The sequence below is a fragment of the Dendropsophus ebraccatus genome, chromosome 2 (genome assembly GCF_027789765.1).
Source record: "Dendropsophus ebraccatus isolate aDenEbr1 chromosome 2, aDenEbr1.pat, whole genome shotgun sequence".
NCBI classification, from domain to species: Eukaryota; Metazoa; Chordata; class Amphibia; order Anura; family Hylidae; genus Dendropsophus; species Dendropsophus ebraccatus.
Genome location: NC_091455.1, coordinates 128,899,674 through 128,923,568, shown reverse-complemented (window position 1 = coordinate 128,923,568; position 23,895 = coordinate 128,899,674). Strand labels below are relative to the sequence as shown.

Sequence of the window (23,895 nt, the reverse complement as noted above, 5' to 3'; positions counted from 1 at the left end):
GTTAAGGGGTTAAAAGGCGACCCTCAGGTCATTGAGGGTTTGGAGTACAGTTTTGAGTATCTACATGGTGACTCAGCTGATCCTATAGGTTTTCTATGGTATTTAGGTCTGAAGAAAGTACAGGCTACTCCATTAAAGGAGTGTTGTCGTCCATGAAGGTTTAATTAGTCCTGTGTCGCTCATGCTAAGGTGCAATGACTGAATTAATGATGTTTAGAGTTAAGTGAATTTAAAGTAAAAGCTAGGTAGTGGATTGTATAACTAAAGGTCAGAGCTCAGCATAGCTACTGCAGAACTTTTTTGAAAAACAAACATATGAATCACCTGAAACACTGCTGACAGGCACACACGTATACAGATACAGTACACACAGTACTTACAACTCTGTCTTCCCCTCTAAAGTCAGGCCAATGTTGCGCCACACTAGGCCTAAGGACCATGGGGCACATGTGACTCAGCACTCTCCTGCATACAGAAGTGTATGCAGGACTATTGGCAGGAGGCTGAATTGCTGCCCCTTCAATTCTAGCAGAGCACCACCTGAGGCAAGAAATTCAAGCTGCCCTATGGATAGCTGCCCTGACTGTTGCACAAAATTGTTTGGGAAAAAAACAAGTCATATAGTACCAACAGCACTCAAAAAAATGTAAAATTTATTTCTGTGCATTAAAATAATACAAATACTAACATTTTATATTAAAAAAAAATGTAAAACTTGTCATGTGCTATGCATGTTTATAAGATATAGAAATTCTCTAAATTATACATGTCCAAAAAGTAAAAATAGTATCACGTTAAAATATCCTTAAACGTTTCTGTATGTATAAATGTATTTTGGTTAGAAAAATTGGTGAATCTGGCAGCTGTTTCATTAGCATGACCCACGGGTAACATGAAACATAGACAGGTATGGTAGTACAGCAAACTATGATTGTGAAACTCAGAGCCACAAGGTAACTGGTCATCCTAGTGAGTGATACATTGCTCCCTGTATGTGTGTGAATCAGTTTGCTCTACTGCTACACCCTGTCCGTCTCATGCTGGCTGTAGTTTGGGCAGCAAGAAACAGCTGTCGAATTACATTTGGATACATTAACACTTTTTTTTTTTTTTTTGCTGTTGACATAAGCAGTTCTGGATTACTTTAAAGTGACTGTTCCACCAGGCCTAGTCTGAAGCACTGGAGGCGGGCCGACTCACCCCACCCCCTCCATAACGTGACTCCATTAGAATCAATGGAACCCTATCATAGAGGGGCTAGGGTTTCCTCCCACTAAGGGTGGGTCGTCCCGCTTTGAGTGCTTCTTCCTGGGCCTGGTGGTACAGTCACTTTAAGGAGAAACTCTGGCAGCTGGCAGAGTAAGCACCCCTCCCCATGCCTGCCGTGAGTCTCGGACCAGCCTCGGGACCGCTGCCGGCAGAAATTTTCTCCTATGTTGTAATAACGGATGTTGTGTTTCGGATAATGGACTGGGCATCCCGCCCCAGTCACTTGACTGTCCAAAGGCGGTCCTGAGGCTGGACCTGCCACTCACCACGGGCATGGGTAAGTTCATACTTATCAAATTCCTCCCTGACCAATTTTCAAAACAGCCAGACTTCCCCGGATCTTAGAACTAATCGTATAGAAGACTGATGTCAGTGGGGGAAATTAAAAGCCAAAACAATAATGATATGTTAAGGTTTTGTTTGGAAGAAACCAATGCACCTTTCACCTCATGCCTTTTTTATTTACATTGTGTGGGTAGGTTTTTTATTTTAATTTTTTTTGATTGCTACAATGTTGCATTTTGTCACTTGTAAATTACTGCAATATGGGATCATATAAATTGTGTATGTTTGAACAAGCCCTTTGATGGAAGCCTAGTAAACAGTGTGCAACATGGGGGCAAAGATGAAAAACTTTTAAGTAAAGTGATAATGTCACACACACACGCGCCCCCCCCCCTTACTCTGTGTTGTTCTCCGCACCATCCACAAGCTTAGATGCTGCACATTCAATATATACCTGTATAGAATTTGTCTGTGTATTTTCAGCTTACGGGTGTGTTCACATATACAGGATCTGCAGCAGATTTGATGGCGCAAATATGAAATTTCCAGCAGATCCGCAGCAGATTTCATGGCCCAGAGTTACTGTGCATTGAATCTGCAACTTCAAATCTGCGCCATCAAATCTGCTGCAGATCCTGTATGTGTGAACGCACCCTGAGGGTAGCTTCACACGTACCGTTTCGCAGTGGATTTTCTGCTGCGGATCTGCAGCAGATTTGACTAGATGAATGTATACAACATCAAATCTGCACTGTAAAATCTGCTGTGGATCAGCAGACAGTCCACTACGATACGATACGTGTAAAGCTACCCTAAAATCACTTCATTTAATTTGTCAACAGTATCGCCTAGGTTTGGCTTCACAGCATTTGGGCGATTTCTCTCTTGGGAGAGAGAGCCCAACTGCCATGAAGCCCCACCTTGGCACTGAACCTGTCAACTGATAAAATAATGCAATTTTAGAGCTGAAAGAAGACACAGACAAGTTCTATACAGGGGCTTCACGGCCGAAGCGCCACTTAGCCCCGCCCGCAACAACACTGTTGGCCCTGCCCCATCATCGTGCGCATAGGCCCCGCCCCTTGACGACTATTGAAACTGCCAGCGTAAAGGTCTAGGCCCCACCCCCTCTAGGTCAGCCCATACCAATGGCCTCTAAGGGGGTGGGCCTATGCTGCAATTATGCCATGGGGGCATGGCCAATGGTGTTGTTGTGGGCGGGGCTAAGTGGCGCTTCGGCCGTGAAGCCCCACCCAGATAGCACAATCCGCAGATGATAAAAGATCACTTTTTACTGGAACAAGCACCATGACGTATGATATAAAATAAGGTATGAAAACTGCAAAATTTACCCTTTACACTTGTGTAGAGAAATCATGATCCAAAAAGGGGGTGACAGTGTCAGTTTAATGTGCATCATCTAAGCTTGTGGATGGTGCAAAGAAGCACACTTTAAAGCGAATGTACCATTAGGTACGTTCCCTTTAAATCCTGCACATGTATAGTCCTTTTTTTGAAGCTTGGGCCAGTTCCCCTGTACAGCGCCATTCTATCCCCCGGGCACGGGACGGGGGTGAAGCACCGAAGGAGGCCGGCCCACCCCCATTGGGAGGAAACCCCCGCCCCTCTATGATGCAGCTCCACTAGAAAAAATGGAGCCGCTTTATAGAGGGGCGGGGGAATAGAACTGCGACGTACACGGGAACCGGGCCTCGGTACAAAAAAAAAGAAACACAAAAGCGGCTTCCCTGTGCCAGCGCCGTTCTATACATATGCAATGGTACATTTGCTTTAAATATTCTTTGTTGGCAGACAGTATCTAGGGCACATGTTCAGGTATTAGTATTCTATGTAGTACCAACAGAGGGCCTCAAGGACTGCAGATTAGAGATTAGCAAATTTACAATGAAGCGCTTTGTTTGCTGGGCACTTGGCTTATACGCTGTCTGTCTCTGATCTCTGTGCCGCTCCATCCCGGGGGCCTGGAAAAGTTGGATCCAGTCATAGGAAACTGGGAGAAGTTTTCCAGGACTGGATCCAGTTTTTTCCAGGCACCTGGGGTAGAGTGGCAGGGAGCGGCACAGAGATAAAAAGGCAGCTGGCATATAAGCCGACGGCCGAGCAAACTTAAAGGACAACTCCCGCGTCAGGAGAAAAAAAAAAACATAAACAGACATAGAGCCCTATACTCACCAGTCGATCGCCCTTCAAAAATCGGATCTTCTTTAGTTCTGGGTTCCCATGGCAAGGAGCCTTTTCATTGTCTGGATCGCATCACATTGCTTCCAGCTTGCTCAGCCAATCAGAGCTGAGCAAGATGGAAGCCATGTGATGCATTTCAGCCAATGAAACAGCTGCTGGTAGCCTTTTTGCTCCCATTGATTCTAAAGGATGACAGGGAAGCAGAGGAAGACCAGGCCTGCCCCCCGCTTGTGTCACAAAATAGCGGCGGGAAAGATAATGGGGTCAACAACAAATGCGCAAGTATAGTTTTTTTTTTGTTTGTTTTGTTTTACTTCTCTGGGGGGGGGGGTGGAGGAGGAAAAGAAGCGGAACGGCTCCAGGCAGGTGACTAACACACATTGCAAAGTTAAGAATTAAAAAAATTGCGGGAGTTGTCCTTTAAGTGCCTCGCTTTGTTATGTAAATTCGCTCATCTCTACGGCAGATCTATTAAATAATTGATGCTGTAGCTTCTGCATGTAAATTAGTCAACCCAACAATCACACAAAGCCATAGTAGAATCATGTAGAAAAACTATGATTGACTAGGCTTGCTTCTCTTCTATAACCTTATTTTTTTAAATCTAGTTGGTTGCCATAGACACTACCACTGTTCTATTGATATTTATACATTAAGCATATTTAATGGGTTGTCCAGAATAAGAAAAACATGGCTGCGCCCTGCTCCATTGAGGTAAATTGGTAAAGCTGCACTATCACACACTGGTCCAACTTTACTATGGTAGTCTAGCAGTAAGTTGACTTCCATTCAGTGGTACTGTATATACAATTGTGATAAATGGACTTTACTCATTTTGGCACCATCTGTCTAATATTGCCAATCTGCTGCTTCTCTAGCTTTTGTTATGCTAAAGTGGTATATTGTGCGACAGATGTATGTGCCACAATCTGGTGGATTATTTTCACAAATTTTACTAGAAAGTTGCACACCGCCTTTAGGCAACTTAAATAAATAACTGTAGCACCTAAATGGCTCAAAGGAACAGCCAATGCCGTGTAAAGTCCATGTGGCAAAAACAACCAGGAAGATGACAGAAGTGTAGTATAGACACGTTAATCGGGAGCAATCTTTGGATAGGTCTGGCACTTTTTTTGGAAGTTTGGAATTTTTTAAAATTCCACATGACCCCTTCTATTTCCTAGCAAACTATTATCTTTCTTAAAACATATATTTGTACTTTATCTATGTAGTGGATACACTGGGAGGATTTACAAATATTGTCAAATTCTTAAGATCTTCCTACATTTTATACTTGAGATGTAAGTTTGGCCATCAGTATAAAGTGTATGGGGCTCTCCTGACACTCTACCGACATAGGGGTCGGGTGTGATTGAAAATCACTTCCTGACCCCTTTGTTCTCAGAGAGAGAAGTCGCCACCAGAACATTGATTGTCCGAGAGTTATTGAAGGCATATGCCCAGCTTTGGATGGTGCAAACACAGACTAGACCATTTACAAATGCTACCGATGTATCACAGTGGCTCAGGCTGTTTTGATTAAACTGGTGCATATCTTGACTATCACACCAACTATTAGTTACTTTAGGTAAAAACTGCACACCATAATTTTGCCACATGGCACATCCCTTTCTATGTTCACTCTGTTCCCGCTAAGCCCCACTTCCTTTTTTAACAATGCCTTTTCCTAGAGATTAGCGAATTTACAGTAACAACAAAGCAAACCATTTCATTATCCCTGCAATAATCCCCGGCCGATCAGCCTGCTGCCTTTTAAAGCTACCATGTACCCACAATCTGACCCCCCCCCCCCCCCCCAAACCGCTTGTACCTTCGGATAGCTGCTTTTAATCCAAGATCTATTCTGGGGTCAGTTTGGCAGGTTATGCAGTTATTGTCATAAAAAACAACTTATAAAACTTGCAGCCCCGTGCCCAACGGGCGTGGCCTAGATTGTCTATGCATTAGGCAGGCACACCCTCTTTCCCTCCTCCCCATCCTCTTCATCATTAGGAATGCCCCAGGCAGATTGTCTCCTATTCCCCACCTGTGTCAGCCCGGCACATGGGCTGGATTGTTAAGACACCTGTGCAGTGTCACAGCATGGAGAAAATGTTCCAGTGGCATTCCTAATGATAAAGAGGGTGGGGAGGAAGGACGGAGGGGTGGTGCAAAGTTAGGGCACAGATATTCTAAGCCACGTCCGTTGGGCACAGGGCTGCAAGTTTAAAAGTTGTTTTTTAGGACAATAACTGCATCACCTGCCGAATGGACCCCAGGACAGATCTTGGATTAAAAGCAGCTATCCGAAGGTACAAGTGGTTTGGGGGGGGTCAGATTGTGGGTACAGAGTCACTTTAACTCCCTGGCGCTCCTCCCTGTGTGCTGCAAAAAGCTGGATCCAGTCTAGAAAAACATCTCCCAGTTTCCCAGGACTGGATCCAGCTTTTCCCAGCACCAGGAGCAGCAGGGAGTTTAAAAACAGCAGGCTGATGAGCAGATTTCCGAGATAACAAAGTGATTCGATTTATTACTGTAAATTCGCTCATCTCTACCTTTCACTCTTTTGATGCACTATGCATAAGATTTGTTTTAATTTGTCATGTAAATGTAGGCCAATATTCTTTACAAAGAAGGATTTTCTTATCAAATCTTAACGCCTTTCAGCTTATAGTGTGTTTAACATTGTGAGTTGATAGCATATAACAAGGTGCTGCATACAATATTGCCATGGCCAGTAAAGAGTAACTGGAGTGAGTGCCCAAATGTGTCTGGTCTTATCAGTCTTCAGGATCTTCCTTAGGAATCAGATTTAAGTTTTTATCCTTGAGTTTATCTGAAAAGGTTCGTTTTCATAAAGGGTAAGGGGGTTGTTATGTAAACTGAAAAAAAAGAAAAGGTACTAGTGATACTAGTTATAGATGAAAAAGCACATATTACAAACAAATATGGCACATATTGAAATATCTGCTAACAAAATCACATTTCAGTAACAACTAAAAAATGTGTTAAATCTCATCACTTTGATAATGTATTTTGCAGTGGCTTTAACTATAGAATATGCAGGCAAAATCCAAAAGTATTTCTGGAATGTGTGAATATTCCAATAATCCTTAAAATTAGAGATTAGAGAAATTTACAGTACACACAAAGCGAGTGGCTTTGTTAGCTCGGCAAGCTGCTTATCAGCCTGCTGCTTTTAAAGTCCATACTGCTCCGTGCAGCTCCACCCCGGGTGTATGGAAAAGCTGGATCCAGTCCTGGGAAACTTCTGCCAGGACTAGACACAGCTTTTCCAGCCACCAGGGGCAGAGCAGCACAGACTTCAAAGGCACAAGACTAATAAACAGATTGCCGAGCTAATGAAGTCATTTGCTTCGTTTGTACTGTAAATTTCTACTTAAAATGAATGTACAAGACATATGCTGGTAGAAGCTTTTCAAACTCACCAATTGGCACGGTCACACTGATTCCAGTGGTGTTGTTCATCAGGAGATCCGCTGTCTAGTTCTGTAGTTATGGATGGTTTGTATTACATGAAGATAAGCATGATTGGTGGCCTGCAGGCCTAGAACAGTGCACAGATTCACCTCCCATTGATGACACTCCTCATTCTATTCATGTGAGGCACGTCATCAATGCGAGAATTTGATGCAGTGGATGCGCTCGGCCCCAGTGCAATGCACCAAACACGTTCATCTGCATATAATGAAAACCAGCCATACCTACAGGATGGGACGGATCCTCAGATGAATGGCGCTGCACAGTGAGTATGAAAAATTTGTACCACATATGTTCTGGTACACAGGGCTGTGGAGTAGACAAGTCTCAGCTCCAACTCTGGAATTTCATGAGAGTCAGACTCCAGCTCCTTCATAAATGCCAATCAGACCGCAGGGGAGTTATTTATCAAACTCAGCAGCTTCTTTCTAATGTCCTACATGATACTGGGGTGACTTCAAAGAGGCAAAGATACAAGGCAAATTTTCCTCTTTTGTGTGTCTCCAGCCACCATGTCTTGGACAACTTCAAACTAGACTAGTTGGTCGTCTTTGCTGATAATCTTCTCTGTTTCTAAGTAAATATTCATCATGCAAGAATAAAAACTGATAACAATGCTAGATGAGTTCGAGTGACTGGGACAGAGATGGTAGCATCGCTGCGGGTGCTGGAGCTGTACAGCAGGATCAGGGGTCTGCACTGCACCGTACAGCTCCAGTAACCGCAGCGACGCTACCATCTCTGCCCCAGTCACCCGAACTGTGCTGTCCCTGCGGTCTACTCCTCCAGAGATCAGGGACCTCCGTGTGCGGCTGGGAGGGTGCCTGGGGTGAGAGGAGGAGAAAGGTATACTGGGTATGTGCCCTCCTGCCCCAGTCACTCACAGTGTGCCCCAGTCACCCACAGTGTGCCCCAGCCTGCCCAAGTCACCCACAGTGTGCCATAACCTGCCCCAGTCACTCACAGTCTGCCCCAGTCGCCCACAGTGTGCCCCAGCCTGCCCCAGTCACCCAAATCCTAACTCAGTTCTAATTACGCATCCCGCCCAGTGCCTACTCCAGTTGTCCACTGTTCTTTGTGAGATGGAGACACAAAGAGGATCTCCTTTACTATATGGGGCACATATTTGGCAAAACTACTTATATAGAGTGCAGAGGGGGCTTGTCTACTACATGGGGGCACAGGGGGAGCACTGCTATACTGGGAAGCAATACAGTTGTTGCCTCAAACATCATTAAAATAGTATCTGATGCTGGAAGGAGAAAAAAATTCTGTTCATTTAGCAAAAAAAAAAAAAAAAATCTTTAAATTTTTTAATAGAGATTTTTTTTGGGCCATATTGCTTAGCCCTACCCCTTTTATTTCTAACCCTCTCTCTGAAAAGCACACACACACAGCCTGCTGCAGCCATAGCATACACACACAGCCTGCTGCAGCCACACAATCTTATTCCAGAGAGAAAAGATTGAGGAAAGATTACTGTTACACTACTTATGGCTTTTTCTTCTCTATATTACACAGGAAATCTTAACGTTACACTGCTGCTCATGTACAGTCATCCAGCATCCAGGAAGGGAACAGCACAGATCTCCCCCCACACAATGGACTCTTCCAGCTCAGAAACAAACGGCCAAATAGTGACCAACAACATCTCCCCAACCACCCTTATCTAATAGGGGCCAGTACTTTATCACTGATAAATGGAAGAAACTAAATGTATGTGAGAAAATATAATAATGAGGAACATTTATAAACTTCCTATGAAATTTTGAAGGATTTTTTTCCAACTCCAGCCAAAACTAGCTCCAACTCCACAGCCCTGCTGGTTCATTCGCTTTATAAGCATTCTGTAAGCTATGAAAGTACATATTAACCAGACACCAATGTAGATGTAATGTTGTCTGAGCCAGAGGGGCAATTTAAATCAAGGGTAAGACCTATAAATTAGCTTGGCTGTGGAAGACCATGCCTTCTCAATAAGCCTAATAATTTTTTTTTCTTCAGTGGTACTAGTGGCCTAAAAAAAGTGTTTATTTTTTTTGTACTTAAAACCTTATGAACAAAAATGTTTTTTGCAGCACTTAATACTTACCAAAGCTCCTCCAAATCAGTGTTATGATCCAGGGCTTCTGCCAGTATGTTGGCTCCATCATTTGTGATATTGTTTTTAACTAGCCTGTAGTGAGCAGAAATGGGAAAGACAGCATAGGGAAAACATTTATTTAAGTAAACCAATTTCTACAAACTTATCTGTATGGGATGGTAATGCTGTCATAACAATAATTGTTGGCCGTCATAATAAATCCAAAAAAGTTGTTTGGAAACATGTAAGTTACATAATACAGATATGTATCCTGTCATACTGCGGTTCCAAAGGTTGCAATAATACAGTAATCCAACAGCACTTTAAACTAAATGTTTCCAACGGACATGATGAAAATTTTAGAACAATGTTGAAAGGTATTTTTATTTGATCCCCATGTAAAGAGTGTGGATGTAAGCAGATCATGATGGTTCAGGAAGACATGGGGTGGAGATCAATATAGGAAAGTATTTCTATGAAATGTAGGCCTTGTAATAGAGTGGGAATAGTAGAAGTTGTGGAAATAGGTCACTTCAGCCATTACTATATATCATCTCACCACAGGTGTCTAAGAGTTTGGTTCACTTTCAGCATTTCAGCAAAGTGATTGGCTGCCTCATCTGTAATTTTGTTTTCTGTCAACCTATATGAAGAGCATAGAACATATCAACCAAAATCACATGCAGAAACAAAACAAGAGCAGGCAGATTTACCACTGTGCATTTCATTTAACTTTGGCATACATCATGTGCAAATCTGGCCCATCTTGGCGCATATGTTTAGCCATTCATTACTGTACAATCAGGGCATGGCTTAAACTGCAAGAAAATGTGCCAACAGGCAGAGGTTTTGTTTTAATCTGACCTTAAGTTGGCATTAAGTCTAAAGGCCAAATTTATCAAACTATGAGCCCCTGTCATTAACTTGTCAGGTGTTTTATCTATCTAGATTCATTTCACACAGTGTTAACCAGGGCTGGGAAGTAAAATCAGCCTTTGCACATAAACCCTTCCATCCCACATACACATTTCATATAAGGAGGGGAGTTTTAAATTTGAAAAGAAAAAACAGCATTAGCGGTAGTTATTGTAACTATACTCAAAACTTTGTGTACAGTGTTATTTACCATAATATTGTGATAGATTTGTTGTGCTGTAAAGCGTCAGCAATGTATACACCTCCAACCGAGCTTATATTATTGCAGGCCAGACTACAGAGACAGATACAAGAAGTAAATTATGTGATGTGTTAGTTTGATAACCATATAATACTAGGAATTAGATATACAATTTATAAGAATACAAAATAGTCACTTAAACAGCACTGTGATGGCTTATAGACAAATAGGTGCATGACCCCAGGGCAGCCGGGTTTAAGGCTCCACTCCAAGTATAATACACAAGATGAAATAGGCGGCACTCCAACATAGTGAAGAAGATTAATGCCTGTTTAGTTACTAATCCAGCGTGCAGTGTTTTGATTACGCTATTCTGCTATGTTTCTCTAGCTAGTTTATATAAAGCGCTTAAACAGATCATTAAGAGACTTAGGGGCCCATTCCATGGAGCTATAATCGATTATCGCTCGGTGGAATAGAGAAAACGATTAGCTGATGATCGTATTATCGGCTGATCGTTTATTTAGGTCCAAACCTAAAATCATCGGTCACCCACCGCGCATCACGCGACCGACTATTTGAGAAGCAGCATTGCCTAGCAGGGCTTTTCCTCCGCTCAGTCTTACTGACTGGGCCCCGCAGCGCAGCATCAGCTTCAGTGCTGTCAGACCGCTCAGCCTAACACTGTCCGGGACCGCCGCGGCTCCAGAGTTGATGCTGCGCCGCGGGATCCGGGGAGGAAGACGGAGCGGAGGAGAAGCCCTGCTAGGTAATGTAGGCTGCAAGGACATCGGTATTGATGTCCCTGCAGCCCTCGCTAACGATTGTCGGGCCGTGGAATAGGTCCAGTAAATGAGCCCCGATCTAGCAGATCGGTGCTCGTTTACATCGTTGATCGGGCCCTGCTCGGCCCGTGGAATAGGACCCTTAAAGGGCACGCAAATAATGTACTTACTGCCCAGAAAATGTGCCTATTCTTCAACAGCACAAAACATGTCAACCTGTGAAGTCATTGGCTTCTTGTTCCAGTGAGACCCTGTTGTTAACCTCGCCCCTTGACTAGACAGTGAGACCCCCAGCCAGGCATATGGGACATGGATGTAACAAGTCGTGTGGTATTGCTGAAACAGAACAGGTGTATTTTCAAGGAAGTAAGTAGCCAATTTGCTGTGGACAGCAAAGGGAAAATTAGTCAAATAATAATGATAAATCAGACAATCACGTTCTCTGAGCAAGACCCCTACTTAGCCCTGAGTCTCCCATTTACAGATAAGTGTGACCTAAACTCACAAAGGCATTCTCCATTATATCCAATGAGAGATGCAATGGTGTTCCTTGCAATCAGTCCCTCGATCAACATTTGTGGGACATCCTATTTATTCCAAATGGCCATGATGACATAAACATCAGATTTGTCTCATTAATAAAAGATCATCCTGGTTTCCTTCAGAGAAGCTACACATGCAATCTACAATAATAGGTAATGGAAGCTTTAGAGTAATGATGAGGCCACTTGTTTAGGTTTAGTTACAGGGGTTCTCTAAAACTGCAGTAATTTTCTGAAAATAGTCAACACATACCATGTTGATTCTAATCAGAAAGACATGCCCCACCCAGATGCCAGACCCTCATCTACACATGGTATGTTTGAATGGCTTGTCATAAATGTGAACACTCAGAAAGCATATTGACAAGTTTTGCTGTGGGGCGTTGGTATGGCCCCAATGATAGCAAAGTTACAGGAGTCATATATTCATATAACACAATGTTATGCAATGGACAATAATTTGAAACCATGACAGATCCAGAGCAATGGATGCTGATGCAAAAACATCTATGCATTTATCTAAAAATGTCTTAATACCATATATTCAATGGCAGATCTCCTGGAAATAAAAAGTAGATAGTAAATCATAGGTTAACCTTGTCAAATCAATCAGATAAAAAGGTGCTTAGTCCTCAAGGTAATGTAAAATATTGCTAGGTTTATTGATAAGGTAGTCAATGGACAAAATCAAAATGAGAGAAGAGAATGAGAGTTACTGATATGTCACATATAAAGGTGTCAATAAATACAGTATGTATATTTGCCACATAGCCCTTGTGGTTCACAATATAATGGTAAATCACAACACATATAACCCTTCAATAGGAAACAACAATAATAAAATAGAAGATAAAAAATGAATATATTGTTGCAATAGTTTGTAGTGTGTATATGCACCTAGATCTGTATGCTGTGCAATAGTCCTTGCACTCCATTAGTTAACTGATCTGTGTTTCTCAGTACTGAGTTATTAAACACTTTGTAGGAGCCACCAATGACCACAAATGTCCATTGTCCTTGGGTTACTGGGCATTGTGTTATGCGTAGATATGCTTCTATAAAGCACTGTGTCGTGCATAAAGTGCTAAGTGTATAATCAGTACAGTGCCTCCCGATGCTCATTCTCTAGGGGGTTAAATCCTGCACAATCATAAGTGAAAGGCAAGTGTTCTGATGTCCACCAACACCTGTCACCACTCCCGCATCCTGGGGATTCGAGTGCTCCTCTCCCGTGCAGCAGCCTCCTGGTCTGGCCGCACATCCACTCTGCGATGGGTCTCTGATAGAGATGAGCGAACCTCGAGCATGCTCGAGTCCATCCGAACCCGATCGTTCGGCATTTGATTAGCTGGGGCTGCTGAAGTTGGATAAAGCTCTAAGATTGTCTGGAAAACATGGATACAGCCAATGACTATATCCATGTTTTCCACATAGACTTAGGGCTTTATCCAAGTTCAGCAGCCACAGCTAATCAAATGCCGAAAGTTTGGGTTCGGATGGACTCGAGCATACTCGAGGTTCGCTCATCTCTAGTCTCTGAGTGTCAGGAAGCCTTGTTCTCGTTACTGCTCTGGAGGCAAACATCCGAACATGGCCCCATTCTCAGCCTGTACTGTGGCAGAACATTAATGCCGTGGCTGCAATATCAGGGATAATGATGGCTTGATTGCACTCAATGGTAGTAGCATAGTCTAGATTAATCTCGTCAGGTTTCGAGGTACTTTGGTCTCTTCCTCAGTGGCTATTAGATGTATAGTTACATCATTAATACCATTATATTATAAACCAAAAGGGCCCTGTAGCATATACTGTATACATATTTATAAAGACTTTCATATATGACATATCAGTAACTCTCATTCTCTTGATTACCTTATCATTAAACCTAGCAATATTTTACATTACCTTCAGGACTAAGCTCCTTTCTATTTAATTCATTTGACATGTACTCTATGACCCGGGCAGTCATAGCTTAGTTAACCTCGGGCAATGAGAGAGAGTAGTAAGCTGCAACTACTTCTTAAAAAAAAAAAAATCCTATAAGTTAACCTTGGTCAGATATATGAGAACCTAAACTGATATATAAATAAAATGCAAGTACAGTAACAACTGCAATAATAATAGAAAAAGGTAAAGTCATGAGAGTCTGCTAGCAGAATGCAGGCCATGCAGTCAATGCAGCTGCCTATAGCGAAGATGACACAGACACATGTGCTGACAAGCAAACATAAATCCTTTACATGATGAACACTGATGGCACCTGACAGACCCCATTGATTTGAATGAAGTCTGCTGGGTTTCCGTTACCAGACAAAATCGTGCTGCATGCTGCTCTATGTTGTCCTGTGTCTTATTTATTTTTTTATTACGAAATCTAATAGAGGATATTCTAACTTAATATCTGCAAATGTTAACAAGACATGACAATTCTGAGAAGCCAACCTTAAAACAAACCTTAGATGATTCAGGCGGGGATGATTTCTTATAGCTTCTGCAAATGCCTGTGCCCCTTCATCACCAATGCAATTCCCCCACATTCTGCAAATAGATACATTCAATGCTTTCTTGTAAAATTGCACATCATCAATGAGTATTATTATTTGACTCTTTTCCCTCACTGTTAAACTGTTCCTATCTAAAAAATTTAACTTCATAGTACAATTAAAACCACATACTGCATGTTTAATTACTATCTACACCCCACCCAATGCTATGTAGCACTACCATAGGAAACAAAGCATCCTTGGAAAGTTGTCATGAGAAATCTACATACACAAGATGTTTCACTTAAAGGGATGGTTCACCCCCAATAATTCTTTCAAATTAACTGATGCCAGAAAGTGCTAGAGATTTGTAATTTACTTCTATTAAAAAAATCTCAAGCCCTCCAGTACGTATCAGATGCTGTATGTCCTGCAAGAAGTGGTGTATTCTTTCCAGTCTAAGGGCGGGTTCACACTACGGAATTCTCGCGGACAATGTCCGTGGAATTCCGTCAGCTGTCCGCCCGCACATCTGGTCGCCTTTCCGCCGGCCCCATAGACACCATTCTATGGGCCGGCGTATTCCGCTATACGCTGAAAGAAGTGTCATGTCACTTCTTTTAGCGGATCGCGGAATACGCCGGCCCATAGAATGGTGTCTATGGAGCTGGCGGAAAAGCGCGTGCCCGTGCGGGCGGACAGCTGACGGAATTCCGCGGACATTGTCCGCGAGAATTCCGTAGTGTGAACCCGCCCTAACACAGTGATCTCTGCTGACACCTCTGTCCATGTCAGGAACTGTCCAGAGCAGTAGCAAATTCCCATAGAAAACCTCTCCTGCTCTCCAGTTTAGAACTAATACCACTTTCTGCAGGACACACAGCAGCTGATAAGTACTGGAAGACTAGAGATAGAAGTAAATTACAAATCACTGGCACCAGCTGATTTGAAAGAAACACCTTTTTGGTAAACTACTCCTGTAAGATACATTTATTCCTATGTACTATCTGCCTGAACAGAAAGGCTTTTCCAACTGGTTTCATGTTGGCTAATATTACCAGCAGAAAGAAAAGGCAAAAGGTGCTTCTGAAGCAGCTGCACTATAGGTTAAGGGAAAAGGTGGATGTACAGCAAGTTCTGGTATCTGATAGAGATCCTTGGGGGATATTGGAATTAAATTGGCATCCCTCTAGGCGTATTTTAGTATGTAAGATGTTCATAGTATTTAAAATTGTGTTAACAAGATATAGGAAATCAAGTTCCATACCTTGAAAACAGGAAGTGATAGCAGCAATTAATATAACTTATATATATGAGAAAGTGATTGTACTAGGTAAACAAAAATACTCTCGTTTCCAATCTATATGGGTTCCCTGGATACAATCATCTTTTTGTGTTTCCCTTTAAAGTCCTCTAATTCTGTTTATTTTAAATCTAAATATGTGGGACACTTGAGCCCTTGGCTGTTATTTTTACTATTCCCTTCAGTCTATCAGACTAGTATATCCTTCCTAACTTGATAGCATTTACACATTATTGAACTTGATAATAGTAATTTGAACACCTGTTGTTCCCTTTCTTTTGTTCTCCATGTTTCTAATATTCGCTCTTTCTCCCTGGCAAATACCTGCCGCATTGGGTGAGCGGGGGCAGCAAGGCGAGAAGGAGACGTGGCCTCCTCTCGCACCTGATTTATCACGATATAAATCATGATACAAATCTACCCCTGCTGGAAGAAGGAGTAGATTTGTTGCGCTGAGCACAGAGCCGGCCTGGTTTGCTAACAGGCATGCGCCTCTTAGAAAAACTGGACGGGGAAAGGGGGGTGGGGCCTAACTTAAGACATGCACATGCCAGTCTACACAAATGTCCCCCTACCCTTCATCAGTGCTGCAGTGCAGTTTTTGCACATGCACAGGGAGAAATACAGGTTGAAAACAATTGAAAAAGGTAAAATAATTGGTTTGGAAAACTTGTAATAACTTTAAACAGCATGCACTATGAGAATATGTTATTGGCAAGGAACCATCAGCTCAGGGCCCAAATGATTCACAAATCAAAATGTTATATATGTTGCAGTGAAATTATAGAATCCAGGGATTTGATGAAATAAACATGCCGTTGCATTATTTTCCTAGGGATTTAATCAAATTCCTGACCCCTTTTGGGGAAATGATGTAATGAACGAACGAGGAGTCGCCCGGCTCTATGTTTGGTGGTGGAGGCAGACGGGGTTGCAGAGCGGCACACCTCCCCAGCAGGCATATGGCGGTGGGGCGGACGGGGGGGGCAGAGCAGCACACCTCCCGGCAGGCATACAGTGTTGGGGCAGACGGTGGCCAGGGGAGCAGGAAGCATGTCGCAGAGTGGGGCGGACGGGACCGGAGGCGGACAGGGAGCAGAGCAGCACACCTCCCCGGCAGGCATATGACGGTGGGGCGGATGGGGGAGCAGAGCGGCACAGCTCCCAGACAGGCATATGACGGTGGGGCGGATGGGGGAGCAGAGCGGCACACCTCCCGGCAGGCATATAGCGGCGGGGGCAGATGGAGAGTGGAGAGGCCGGAGGAGCAGGAGGCGTATAGCAGGAGAAACTAGCGAAACAGGGAGCAAAAATGTGATATGGTAAGTGAATTCTATGTCGCAGGGGGAAATGATAGAGTTCATTCCATCATTTCCCTGAAAGGGGTCAGTGATTTGATCAATTTCCTAGGGAAATGATGGAACGGCACGGTCATTTAATCATTTCCCTGGATTTGATCAAATCCCTGATTCTATCATTTCACTGCAACATATAGACCCCATAAATGTCTGATAGGTCTTGAAACAGGGGCACTACAACCCTGCTTCCAATACTGATCGGGAAGCCAAAACCTTCCAAACAGGCTGTTTTACCAACAGAAATCTACATTAAACCTTATGAGAGTTATCTTAAGAGTAGCCACATCTATAAGTCATATCCAGCATGTCAAGATAGGAATATAATTTTAAGAATCAACAAGACAGAGCATGTAATAATGTGGATGTTAATTATTTTAAGGTTTTACTTACCCCACATCACAAATGCTGGTGCTCTTTTGTAAAGCTTGTGCAATATGTTTTCCACCAACAGCAGTGAACTGATTTAATCCCAGCCTGTACAAACAGCAAACAACAATGATGATTATGGCAATTCTTTTAGATTTAATCTATATTTGTTACAGGATAAAGCATAAAAAATATATATGCTCAGGGCTTACAAAAAGAATGAAAAAAAAACCCCACACAGGATGTACAGCCAAGATATTTACAGGGAATCTATCAGGAGGTTAGGGCATCCTATCCTGCTGACATGGCCTAATAGGGGAAATTATGCAGAGGAACATTGTGCTTTTAATATGGCCCCAGTAAAATATACCCCAGCCATGCTGTAGCATGGCACCATTTGGCACTCTCTATGAAGTATGTGAAGAACAAATGGGGCAGTAGTCCTGAGGACTCAATTACTACTTATATAACAGTGTTTTCTGGGCAAAATTTACTGATTATGTATCCACAGCTCATTAGTTACGAAACAGCAGGGTGTCCACACCCGGGACCCTGGCTGATCAGTGAATGGGGGCAGAAGCAGTTTGTCTGCTTTCACTGTGTAGTAGCCAGGCTTGGTTACTGCAGCTAAGCTGCCATTTACTGGAATAAGTGCTGAGCTGCAGTTATTGGTTACCAAAACTATAGTAAACAGAGCCAATTGCTGGCCCTATTCACTGCGTAGTGTACTTAAAAGCGGGAAATAGATTTTTAAAATTCATGGCCTCTCTCTAAAATTAGACCGGTAAGGCTAGGTTCACACTGCGTTTTTGCAATCCGTTTTTTTCATTTGTGTGCATTTGTTTTGATCCGTTTTTCCATTAACTTCCATTGTAAAAAAAAAAGGATCAAAACAGATCCTTTTTTTGACGGACACAAAAACGTAGCTGACACTACTTTTGTGATCCGTTTTTTTTACAATGGAAGTCATTGAAAAACAGATGCACACAAATGCATCCATTCCTTTCATCTGTTTTTTTTTTTTTTTGTTGCAAAAAAAACAAAAAACGGATTGAAAAAAAAAAAAAAAAAAAGATTGCAAAAACGCAGTGTGAACCTAGCCTAAGGGTCCAACTTTCAGCAGTCCTGCCAATCAGCTGTTTAAATAAAGGGGGGAGTGCCATTAGATTTAATGGGACAAAAATAGAATACAAGCACAGTTGCTACTTAACCCCTTAACAACCGCGGGCGTATATTTACGCCCTGCGGTCGGTAAGGACGTTCAGAGTGGGGCCGCGCTCTGAACCGCGGCGGTCCCGGGTGCCGCTTGTAGCCAGGGACTGCAGGTATTAGCGGGCACGGTCCGATCGCCGTGCCCGCTAATACAGTAATCGTATGCAGCTGTCAAAGTTGACAGCTGCATCCGATTACCGTTTGCAGCGTCATCCCTGGTGTCTAGTGGGGAGATCGACAACGTCCCGGAGGAGCGATCTCCGTTTCTGAAGCCGGCCGGGGACCGGTCCAAAATGGCGCCGCCCCCGGTTCGGCACTCGTTTACTTCCGGCTGCAGCAGCCGGAAGTAAACGAGTGCCTATCTCATGGATCTCTGCAGCATATCTATGCTGCAGAGATCTCTATGAGAGATCAATGCACTTATACTAGAAGTCCCCCAGGGGGGCTTCTAGTATAAGTGTAAAAGTAAAAAAAAAAAAAAGTGTTGTTAATAGTAAAAAGCCCCCTCCCCTAATAAGTCTGAATTACCCCCCTTTTCCCAGGTTATTAATAAAAGTAAATAAATAAATAAACAAATATGTTTGCTATCGCCGCGTGCGTAATCACCCAAACTATTAATTAATCACATTCCTGATCTTGCACGGTAAACGGCGTAAGCGCAAAAAAATCCCAAAGTGCAAAATTGCGCATTTTTGGTCGCATCAAATCCAGAAAAATGTTAATAAAAAGCGATCAAAAAGTCGTATATGCGCAATCAAGGTACCGATAGAAAGAACACATCATGGCGCAAAAAATGACACCTCATACAGCCCCATAGACCAAAGGATAAAAACGCTATAAGCCTGGGAATGGAGCGATTTTAAGGAACATATATTTGTAAACAATGGTTTGAATTTTTTACAGGCCATCAGATACAATATAAGTTATACATGTTATATATCGTAACGACTTGTGGAACATATATAACAAGTTTTACCCCAGGGCGAATGGCGTAAAAACACATATCCACTAAAAACACAAAATGTGGGGTTTTTTTTCAATTTCACCACACATTGAATTTTTTCCTGCTTTTGCAGTGTACTTTATGCAAAAATTCAGCCTGTCATTGCAAAGTACAATTAGTGACGCAAAAAATAAGGGCTCATGTGGGTTTCTAGGTGAAAAAATGCAACTGCTATGGCCTTTTATGCACAAGGAGGAAAAAACTAAAACGCAAAAATCAAAATTGCCCCGGTCCTTAAGGGGTTAAAGGAGTTATCCAGCATTAGAAAAACATGGCCACTTCCTTCTATAGACAACTCAACTCTTGTCTCCAGTTTGGGTGCTGATTTTGCAAGAGTTGAGCTGTATCCGGAAGAAAGTGACCATATTTTTCTAACGCTGGGTAACCCCTTTAGAGTATAGCATTGTGCAATGTGGACCAAATCTTTGCCTGAGCATTGTGGCCTCCACCAAATGTGGAGTGCTGAGAGTTGGGCCCCAATGATCTAATGTTAATAGGCCATTTATTTTTTAACATATGGATAGCCCCTTTAAACATTGCAGAGTATACACACTCACACACACTCACTCACACTCACATATAAATAGAAATAGCTTGCATACTTACTTCAAATGCTTTAATGATGGGCATTCTAGAATGATCCGTGCCACATATCGGGCTCCAAAATCTGTTATTAGATTTTTGTACAAACTAAAAATGCATTAAAAAAATTATATTTTTTGCTACATAAAATAGACAGACAGACAGATAGATAGATAGATAGATAGATAGATAGATCAGCCATAATAATAATAGTATGATATATGTCCCCCTTCATGTCTAAAAAAAAAGCCATAAAGGCTTGGACTGAACATACAAAGAAAAAAATATTCAGTAGATATCTCTGTATATACACAATATAAAAAATAATTAAATCATAAATCACTAATGAAACTATTGTACATTTTCATTAGTGATTTAGGATTTACTTATTTTTTTATACTGTGTACATACAGAGATATCTATGTTTTTTTTCTTTGTATGTTTAGTTACTTTTTTTTCCCTTCTGTTTTTTTTTTCTCTACCACTATAGTTCTAACTCCTAGGAGTTTGGGTATAGAGCAGTGCTTCTCAAACTTTTTCAGTTCAGGCCTCACCATCCAAACCACAGTGTTGTTCGGGCCTCACCATTGGTGGATGCCGAAGCCAGAAGTGAAATAGAGTTAAAAGATTATCAGGGGCAGGGATGTAAGGGCAGGGATGTGGGCACAGGAAGCAGAGATATGGGAACAGAGGGCAGAGTTGTGGGCACAGGGAGCAGAGGGCCAAGATATGGGAACAGAGGGCAGAGATGTGGGGGCATGGAGCAGAGGGCAGAGATGTGGGGGCATTGAGCAGAGGGCAAAGATATGAGAGCAGAGGGCAAAGATGTGGGGGCAGAGAGCAGAGGGCAGAGATGTGGGGGCAGGGAGCAGAGGGCAGAGATGTGGGGGCAGGGAACAGAGATGTGGGGGCAGGGAGCAGAGGGCAGAGATATGAGAGCAGAGGGCAGAGATGTGGGGGCAGGGAGCAGAGGGCAGAGATATGAGAGCAGAGGGCAGAGATGTGGGCACAGGGAGCAGAGATGTGGGCAGAGGGCAGGGATGTGGGCACAGAGGGCAGAGATGTGGGGGCAGGGAGCAGAGGGCAGAGATGTGGGGGCAGGGAGCAGAGGGCAGAGATGTGGGGGCAGGGAGCAGAGATGTGGGGGCAGGGAGCAGAGGGCAGAGATATGAGAGCAGAGGGCAGAGATGTGGGGGCAGGGAGCAGAGGGCAGAGATATGAGAGCAGAGGGCAGAGATGTGGGCACAGGGAGCAGAGATGTGGGCAGAGGGCAGGGATGTGGGCACAGAGGGCAGAGATGTGGGGGCAGGGAGCAGAGGGCAGAGATGTGGGGGCAGGGAGCAGAGGGCAGAGATGTGGGGGCAGGGAACAGAGATGTGGGCACAGGGAGCAGAGATGTGGGCAGAGGGCAGGGATGTGGGCACAGGGAGCAGAGGGCAGGGATGTGGGCAGAGGGCAGGGATGTGTGAGGTGTGTGTGTCTGCACACATCCCCTGCTCTCACCTGAGAAGCTTGAGGCTTGTCAGAGCTGAGGGGAGGGGGGATTTGTTGAGAGCTTATTTAAGGTGGAACAGACAGCCTGAACCTCTGCCACCAGGAAGATTAAAGGGGTTATCCAGCGCTACAAAAACATGGCCACTTTTCCCCTTACTGTTGTCTCCAGTTCAGGTGCGGTTTGCAATTAAGCTCCATTTACTTCAATGGAACTGAGTTTCAAAACCCCACCCAAACTGGAGACAACAGTAGGGGGAAAGTGGCCATGTTTTTGAAGCGCTGGATAACCCCTTTAACCTTTACTGCTGGCCGAGGTTCAGGCTACCTTAACAAATCCTCCCTCCCCTCTGCTCAGGGAAGCTCCCAGCTGACAAGCCTCCGTTCCTCCCTGCATATTCATGTGTGCACACTCAGGCCGGTCAGGAAGTGCAGCCACCGGCCTGAGAGTGTGCTTACATGAATATGCACGGAGGAACAGTGATGCGGACTCTGACAGAGCTGGGTGGGCATCAGTCACTGCTCACAGCCTGCTGTTTGGCTACAGTCCTGCGCCTCACCAACCTGTGACCCGCGCCTCACACTTTGAGAAGCGCTGGTATAGAGTAAGTAAAGCAGGGGGATTTGGAGATTCTGAACGAAAAGGATGGTATAGAAAAAGCTTGAGAGCAGGAGCCTTGGGGGAAGAAGTGTTCTTTTCCAGAGTAGTAAGTGAATGTAACCTGGGTGAGGTAGGACATGGAGGGAAGGGGAGGGTATAAATATAAATGAATTATTATGGTTGTCGGTTATGTACTAACCAGTACTGTTGTTACTGTTTTAATTGTTATATAAATAAAGATTAATAAAAAAAAGGCTTGGACTCCACAGGACTATGTTACGTGGCACGAAGGTTTTGGCACCAGTCCTGTAGCCAATAAGACAGACCCTTCAAGGATGCTTAACTATTCTTGAACTATTTTTGTGTGTGGCAGGGAACATCCTGCTGAAAGAGCACACTGCCATTAGGGAATAACCTTAGCACTAGAACTTGTTCTTGGTCTTGGAAGTACTTGGTCTGCAGCAATGTTTAGGTACTTTGTATGTGTCCAAGTAAGACGAACATGAATTCAAGGACCTAAATATTTCCCAGCCAAAGCCATCTCTACTAGTTTGCCTTGTTCCCAGGGCATCTTAGTGATATCTGAGATGCAGGATACAATTCACAATGTATTCTGACACCTTTCTATCATCCCTTACTTTTTTTTTTTTCAAAAACTGCGCTGGATGAGATTATAGATGAGACACCCTCCACTCCTCATGCACATCAATGAGACTTTTTCATTTCAAATCCTTACTCTTACCCAATTTTTCTGTTTCCAACACATTAAAACAACACAGTATTCCAGAAGTGGGCCTACAAAGAAGAAAAACTTAAAGGGGTTGTCCAGCACTAAAAAAACATGGTCACTTTCTTCCAGAGACAGCCCGACTCTTGTCTCCAGCTTGGGCAGGGTTTTGCTGCTCAGATCCATTGAAGTGAATGGAGCTTAATTGCAAACCGCACCTGAACTGGAGACAAGAGTAGTGTTGTCTCTGAAAGAAAGTGGCCATGTTTTTGTAGCACTGGATAACCCCTTTAATGGAGAGCTCTGTACCCTTTTCCTGTTTTACCCCAACTCCTGGTTTTGGCTTACAAGTACTGAGCCAAATATTGCAATGTAAAACCAGCCTTAACCCAAGAAGTGACTGTTAACCCAAAAGGGTATTCCCATCTCAGCTTATTATCCCCTAACCATCCCAAGAATGGGGAGGCAATCATACCCGCTATGACTGAAGTATCTGTGCTGCCTCCTTCCTATTCATTCTCTACAGGCTGGCACATTTCCAAGCATTGATATTAAAAACATTTGGTGTCGCTATAGAGAATGAGTGTAGCTATCTTCCATAGCTTTAATTAAACCTACATACTGAAGTACAGCTTTGTAATAACACTTGCCCAAGATATGTGATGACCTTATGCTTGGTTAACTCTTCTGCCAAAACCTTGGCACCATCATCTGAGATCTGATTCACACTTAACCTGCAATCCAAGGAAAATAAAGACATCATTCAAAATATTAATATTGTGATTTGGCAGGGGAGTAATGTTTGACGGTTAATGATTGTGTTATCCAAAATACCCAATTTTGTCGTACGTCTAAATCTAAAGCCGTCCAAAAGCTAAAGATAAAAGGCAGCCAAACCCAATCATTACAACACAGGCAGATCCTGCTGAAAAGTGTATGTGGACTTTTTGACCAACCCTTCTTAACAAGAAAGCGTATAAAGTGT

General features: G+C 43.2%; 1 protein-coding gene across 6 annotated transcripts in view; it reads right to left on the bottom strand.

The window, feature by feature from the left end:
- Positions 1–6,092: 6,092 nt before the first annotated feature.
- The window catches only part of NOD1 (nucleotide binding oligomerization domain containing 1), an 83,877-nt gene continuing 66,074 nt past the window's right edge, over positions 6,093–23,895 (bottom strand). For all 6 annotated transcript variants that reach the window (XM_069960281.1, XM_069960280.1, XM_069960282.1 and 3 more), the window contains 8 exons: positions 23,561–23,644; positions 20,116–20,199; positions 17,319–17,402; positions 14,239–14,322; positions 10,467–10,550; positions 9,900–9,983; positions 9,350–9,433; positions 6,093–6,638 (listed from right to left, as the gene is read on the bottom strand). In XM_069960281.1, the coding sequence (XP_069816382.1) occupies positions 6,569–6,638; positions 9,350–9,433; positions 9,900–9,983; positions 10,467–10,550; positions 14,239–14,322; positions 17,319–17,402; positions 20,116–20,199; positions 23,561–23,644 (658 nt within the window). In that variant the 3' untranslated portion in view covers positions 6,093–6,568. The remainder of the gene's footprint in view (positions 6,639–9,349; positions 9,434–9,899; positions 9,984–10,466; positions 10,551–14,238; positions 14,323–17,318; positions 17,403–20,115; positions 20,200–23,560; positions 23,645–23,895) is intronic.